At 31.1% G+C, this 7,620-nt stretch overlaps 1 protein-coding gene across 1 annotated transcript; it reads left to right on the forward strand.

The window, feature by feature from the left end:
* Positions 1-2,836: 2,836 nt before the first annotated feature.
* Positions 2,837-6,571, forward strand: LOC136982428 (patched domain-containing protein 3-like). The gene is made up of 4 exons (XM_067278916.1): positions 2,837-3,845; positions 3,916-4,233; positions 5,479-6,462; positions 6,510-6,571. The coding sequence occupies exons 1-4, from the start codon at positions 2,837-2,839 to the stop codon at positions 6,569-6,571; spliced, it is 2,373 nt and encodes a 790-aa protein (XP_067135017.1).
* Positions 6,572-7,620: the final 1,049 nt, after the last annotated feature.

Genomic DNA, 7,620 nt, shown 5'->3' on the forward strand with positions numbered 1-7,620 from the left:
GTCTATGACTTCGTTTTAGCGATACTTTGGCATCAAAGTGTCAACGTTCATACTTTCTGACGCAAATTAGCGCGCCTGATGCAATGTGTGGGAGAAAAATACAAAGTAAGAATTGCGTACGCCTAACAGAAAATGGGCAAAAAAACTTGAACAAATATGGGGATGAACTTCGAAAATTATATAAACACTACCTACGTGACGACGTTATTGTGTGACTACGTTGCTACATTGTAGTGCTAAGCGGCAGACGCACATTCTCTTCTCTCTCTTAATCTTATTCATTGGCACGGACTCCGAATGGCATCCGTATAGATAGACGTGTCCTAACGGGCTCTGTGTGGATGACCGAGTGCATCACTGTAGAAAAAGTCTTTCCAAGCTTCAAATAATGTTAATATTTGTTTCTTGTTTGGAAAATTTCATAGAGAATTTTATGTATGATACTTATAGCGTAGTATATTATAAGTTAATCGTAATCTGCATTAGAGAGTAGTGAATAATAATTAGTACATAATTATTGTACATTAATTCAGATACCAAATTGGAGTATATTTTATCTCATTAAACCATTAATCATATATAAATTTACATACAAAATTTCACTGTATTTCCTTATAGATGTTTACTTTTCTAATGGAACAAAAACTAGTTTTTCAGTAAACAATTTATTACTTTCGCGAGAGGAAAAATCAAACGTAATAATTAAAAGAAACCTAAGCAATACTTCAATCGTATCAGGAAATTTCGATTAGCAATTAAAACACCTTTCATTTCGTTTTATAAACCGTTCGTATACAAGTTGACCATCGCAGTGAAAGTCGACATTTAGCGCATAAGATATACGATCTCATTCATTTATTCGAAATAACGCATAAATTGATAGAATAGTATCAAGGTAAGAATTTATTTTGTTATTTACGGTATTTTACTTGTTTTTCTTGTATCACTCTTACAATAAACAGAAATCTTCTGAACGGAATTCCTGTTTCATTATAACCATTCCGAACACATGAAGCATGCACTCATCCATTGAATTTCTGTAGACATTTTCCAGCTGCCTATTTTCCAACGTTTATAACGACGATCCTCGTCTCTAGAAAGAGAGACCTTTAAATATTTTGGAAACAAAAGTTACAATCGTATATACAGGTATCTAACGTAGAGTATGACATTTCTACAACTCGGTTTAGCTTCAACACAATACGACAATGGTAAAATTCACATACAGAACGTCACAATTTTCAACTACAAATATGTCATTCGATATTTTTTTATTCTAGCAAGCATGCATGTTGTGTGATATTTGCTTATGGATTTTAGAATATTAAAATTTTTAATTTTTCCTGCCTTTTGCCAAGTTCGCGTGAAAGAGAACCGATTCGTCTTACATGCTTTCTATTCCAACTTTCCTATACACCACTGTCACTGCCGTTGGTGACAGTCCTGTAAATAAACCGGAAATCTGTCGCTGGGTTTTCTTTTCTTTCTATGGATCTTTCTACGGGAAAAGTCACTACCTAAATAGATTCAATTTTTAAAGATTTATAAATTTATAGCACGGAAATGAATCTATCAGATTTTATGTAAAAAAGAAAAATCAAGATGTTTTACAAATTATAATCTAGCAAATTAACACGAAAAATACTCAGAAAAATTCTTATTCTTATAAAGCAATGCATTTCGGCTAATTGTTTACTTGTACATTAGTTAACCCCTCTTTAGGCTTAAAATAAAAAGACATACTTTAAAGTTAACAAATGAGAAAACGACCAACACAAACAACTCATTTTTTTCTTTGATATTAAAAAAAACAAGCTAAAAATTTAAATAACTTTTAGAAAAATATTGAAACTTTAAAAAGGTTAAAAAGTACATAACTATTTTTTTTTATTTGTAACCGCATTTAATCATTGACAAAAATAATAATAATGTGTTTTAAACGTTAGTATTTTGTGTTTTTGACACCCCTGTTCAGGTAAGTACAAGACTAAAAAAGAAAAAAACGAAGACAGTACAAAACGAATCGTCGTTTTACCAACATTGTTCTATTTGTACGCTTTTTATATTTTATTACATTCATCCACGCGTCCTCTAACTTTATACCATTATTCAAATTAATACGTATTACGTGCACTTACAATTGCTACACGTTGTTTAAATCTGCGTAAATACATATCTTTTTGTTTATAAATTATTTTAACATAATTTTTATCAATCCGTATTGATTACAATGGTTTGTGCATGGTAATTGGTTATTCTTTAATCGTATAGTTGTCTCGTGTTTTCGAACTTTAACTCGGAGCTGTCTTCCGCTTTCACCTATGTAAATGACATGTACATTTTACCTTATATATTACCCCAATTTCTTCATGTTTTTCTTTATTTCTAATTTTATTTTTTAGATCGGCTGCAAGTACTGTTCCATATTTCTTAAAGACATTTTTATATTTTTCGTATATATTTTTAATATAAGGGAATGGCATATATGTACTATCGTTTGTTTAGTTATTTGTTGTAAAATTTTTTATTACATATTAATTTTTTATTTTATAGCTAAACGTGTGATGCAGCATTAAATGCGAATTTTAAAAATTTTACTAAACTATAGTATAAATATTTTTACTTTGAATTAAAATAAAATGCATATTTTAAAACAAATTTACTAAAATATGTAAAAACAAAATTCAATATTTTCCAAACTTTTTGAATTAAACACGTATAAAAATAAATTGGAAGTATTTTAAATAGCATAATTTATTCTAATTTATAATTTTAAATAAACTTTTAATTTGATGCATTCTTAAAAATAATTATATTTTTAGTATAACGTTAAAAGATGGAGAGAAACTCAAACTTTTCGTGTTTAAGTGAACGTTTACGCAAGTGTTTCGGCAAACTTGGAATAAACATTGCACAACATCCGTATCATTACATCGTTATTCCTTCCGTTGTTTGTTCTTTACTGTGTATTGGATTCTTCAATATGAAGTATACTCATGATGCCAATTATTTGTTATGTGCTGACAGAGGTAATATTTTTGAAATACGACAATTTATAGAAAAAACATTTCCAATTAACACTTCGAAACTTTACGATTTACAAAGGATAACTCATCGTCCAGTCATACCTACGATCTACATAAAACACAAAGAAGACAAAAATATGTTACAGAAGAATATTTTACTCGAAGTTCAAATGTTAAGCGAAATAGCAAATAACGTCACAGTGTATATTGATGGAAGACAAATTGGATACAACGATGTTTGTGGCCGAGTCTATGAAAAGTGTTTCGAAAATTCTATTTCTATTTTGTTAAATCATTCGGATGATGTGGTTTCTAGGAGACTTAAATTCAAATATCCCATAGATATGGATCCTTTAACGTTTTCATATAAGATAATGATATTCAATTTAGGAGGTGTCATCGTTGACGATAACGGTTATATAAAAGAAGTATACGCCATGCGTTTAACATATCCATTGGACGATACTAACACAAGTAAAGCGAATTGGAATAAAGCATGGAGTAAAGCATTTTACAGACGAATAATTGAGTGTAATTTGAAGTATGTCGAGACTTTTTCCGAACCATTCAGTGCCACCGATGATAATGTTTTATTAGATATGCACGAGATAATACCATTTATAAGCGTCACCATAATCGTAGTATGTCTCTTCAGCATGCTGAGCAACATGACTAATAGTTGGATTAGAAGCAAACCGTGGATGGGTGTAGCCAGTGTCGTGTCAGCCGGAATGGCTGTAGCTGCCTCGTTTGGCTTACTATTTGCGTGTGGTGTAGAAACCACATATTATAACGTTGCTCTCCCATTTGCTGTTTTGGGTAGGTTATAAAATAAGTTATATAATGTGTACATTTATTTTGTGATTAATGTTTTGAAATTGTTTTTCAGTGACAGAAGTGGACGATTCTTTCGTAGTGATTGCGTGTTGGAGAACAACTCATACTCGCGATCCAGTTGAAAAGCGAATGCAGGATACATATTCCAATGCAGCAGTATCCATAACTATAACTTCGTTAACCAACTTTTGTTCTTATTGCATTGCAATGAATTGCCCTTTTCCGGGAATTAGAATATTTGGCATTTATGCTGCTACCTGCATCTGTTTTACGTATTTCTTTCAGCTGACGTTTTTCGGAGGTTGTCTGGCATTGAGTGGATACAGAGAGGGAAAAGGTCTTAATCCCATTCCTTGTAAATCTGTTTCAGGTAAAGAAAAGTTAGTTATATAGGAATCAAATTTATTTCATTCGCACGTTATAAAATTCCTGGTTTAAAAGCAAACAAAAAAAGTGAAAAATTTAATGGAAGCGACTTTCATTATTAAATATTAGTGGATTTTCATCCAGTATTTCACACTTCATTAATGTGTGTGTGTAAATTGGTTGTGATAAGTAAGAGTCGTAAAATTAATAAACACTGCGGGGATGCTACACGAAATGCACATTCATAATCTGTATAATACTATATACTTTAACAAGTACGTAGTACCAAATATTTATTTGAAAGGTTATCATATACTTAAAAATTATAATACTTTATAAATGAAGTAACGTATAAATAGGCGTATCAGGCATTACAGTTTTCAAGAGTATAGTAACCCTTCGAGAAATATTTTGTAGTACGTATTTTAAAAGTATATTTTATTACATTGATATATAAAAAAAAAAAATTAAAGCCGAATTGATATATCCATACACTGATACAATCTTAGCGATTGACCTGACTAACAGAAGGTTTTGGCTTGAATGCCTTACTCGCAGTGGCGTAATTAAAGAGAGTGAAATGAGCAACAGTGAACACACTCGCTTCCTTCAGTTTCGCCGCTGCAAGTAAGGCATTGAAAAGTTGATATTATGATTAATCTGTCAGTAATTTATAAGTTAATTACATAGGTGTCTTGAATGCGAACCAACAAGAGCGCTAGTTATGAGCTTTTTCTCAAGCGCCAAAACTGTTTGGTGTGCCTCTGCTTACTGAAATGTCATTACAAAAATTCGAACCTATATCACATCAAAATGGATTTGGAGGAAGTAACTCTTTCCGGTACTGAGCCAATTTCTCCTATCATTTTTTTCAATTACATTATATTTCATTATACGTTAGTATATTTTATAAGCCTATAGGACCACATATTGTGGAGTTTTTGTTATTTAGCCTGTTTAAAATCTGCAAGTATGAAAAAATACACCCGACAGGTCAGACGCTTACAAGGTTCATTAAAGGTTGCAGCCAGAAAAAGTTGCTCATCATTGCTTTATTGTATTAAGTGCGCGTGATATACAAAACATTAAACTTCAAAATATTAATATGATAATGAAATTGCCAATAATCTAATAGTTTGGAATTTTTTATTTTTATAAGAAATTTTGTAATTTTTTACAGTTTCGTCAAATTAAATTTTCTTTCATTTTGCGTAATAAATGCAATAATTTTCTTTTTTACATTTTTCAGAATGCGGCATAACAAATAATTATGAAGAAGAGATGCGAGATGATATTTTCATGAAGTTCTTCAAGGACAAAGTTGCGTCGTTTCTTTTTTATTCGTCAAGCATAATTATTATATTACTTGTCTATGTCATTAGTTTATCATTTGGTATATGGGGAGTCACTTCTTTGAACGAAGGTCTTGATGTTTTTCGTTTTTATCCCGAAAATTCCGATATTACCCGAGCTTTTCGAATATATTATAAATATTTTACTGAATATCCATTTACTATTCACATAGTGATTAACGGAACTTTGGATTATTCAAACGAAGTCATTCAGAAATCATTAGACGACATGATTAAGAAGTTCCAGTCCCACCCGAACGTGGCAGATATGGACATTTCTTGGTTGAAGTTTTATAAAGATTTTCAACAACATTCTGCAGCAAAATACTCTTTCATGGGATACGATTTATCCACAAAACAGGATTTCATCGATGCTTTACGACAAGTGTTTCTGAAATTTTCGGGAGCCAAACATTACCAGAATGATATCGTTTTCAATCATAATTATACCAATATTATTTGCAGTCGTTTCTTTCTTTTAGCAAGAAATGTTTCGGATAGAACCACGGAGTCGAAATTAATTAAAGATATACAAAAGATGGCAGAAGAATTTCCTTTTGACGTTTTTATACACACCATGATATCGCCTGCTGTCGAGCAAAGTATCATTATTAGAGAAGTGGTCTTTCAATTTTTTTGGATTACGTCGTTAATAAATCTTGTTATTTTTATTTCTTTTAACCCAAATATTATCTATACGGTTGTTGTTGCCCTGTGCATTTCGTCTATTACGATACAAACCCTTGGTTATATGTCGTTATGGAGTGTCGACTTGGACGTTGCCACTATGTCTTGTTTTGTAATTTGTATGGGGTTTTGTGTTAATTACCCCACTCACATATGTTATTCTTTTCTCACTTCGTCAGATAAAACCATAAAAGGTAAATTACAGCATAGTTTATATAATGTGGGATTTCCGATATTTCAGGGCGCATTCTCAACCGGTATAGGTGTGTTGATTCTTTTACACAAAACTGTGTTTCTGAGTAAAGTATTCGTTAAAATAATCGTTATAATTGCGGCACAAACTATGTTTCATGCTTTACTCTTAATGCCTGTCGTATTTTTCATCATTTCGTGTTGTATATATAAATACAAAAGAAGAAAAAGGAATATATTTTATAACATGTAATGAAGGGTTTGAGCATAGACAAATAAACATATTAATTGGTTTATATAAACTAATTTACTTTTCACGGAAAGGTTTTGTACTCCAGTGGTATAGAATATTTTAGTTTCTTTTATATGAACTAATTTTAGTTAAATACAGAGGAAGATTGTCAAAATACAGTTCAAGATTGCTTAATAAAAGGTTTTCTGTTTATTATAATATTGTTGTATTATTTGTTATAGCTATTAACTGCTTTACGTAATGATGCCAAAACTATCTCATTTTTTCCAATTTATGGGAAAATTTCGTTTGCAGATTTGAACTCACTAACTGGATTTGAAAAGACTTACTCTTTGATTGATAAATTAAAAATTCCCACCTTGCACTACCCAGTAACCACTGTCAGTAGGTCTGAATTTTTTAATTTATCACTTCAAGAATTTTATCTAATCAGTTACCAATGGGTATCTTTCTTCCTAAGAAATATTTCTGGATCACTCACGACAGGTAAAGTTTTCTAATCGTCGAAAAACTAATAATCATTCTATTTTTCTGTTACTTAAGGCGTTATACTCCTGTTACTCGTGGAGTTAGTTTTATACTAGTGAACTTTCGATTAATCAACTGACCAATTTCCTTTAAGTGATATTATTATATTTGTAAATAAATATCTTCCAACTTTCGAAAACGAAAAGAATTGTATAGTTAGTGGAAAAACCTTTCTCTCAAAAATACAAGATGAAAATACTTTGTATCGATAAGAGGTTTATTGGGGAAGTTTAAACAAATTAAAGCATCGATGCTTTAATTTGTTTAAACTTTAGAAATACAGCCAGTCCTTTACTTACGAACATTCGACTTACGAACTTTCGAAGTTACGAACAAAGCCGACAGATGGCGGGTTAACCATAGCGTGAGTAGAGTACCT

The sequence above is a fragment of the Centruroides vittatus genome, unplaced genomic scaffold (genome assembly GCF_030686945.1).
Source record: "Centruroides vittatus isolate TY-2023 unplaced genomic scaffold, ASM3068694v2 contig_828, whole genome shotgun sequence".
Taxonomy (NCBI): Eukaryota; Metazoa; Arthropoda; class Arachnida; order Scorpiones; family Buthidae; genus Centruroides; species Centruroides vittatus.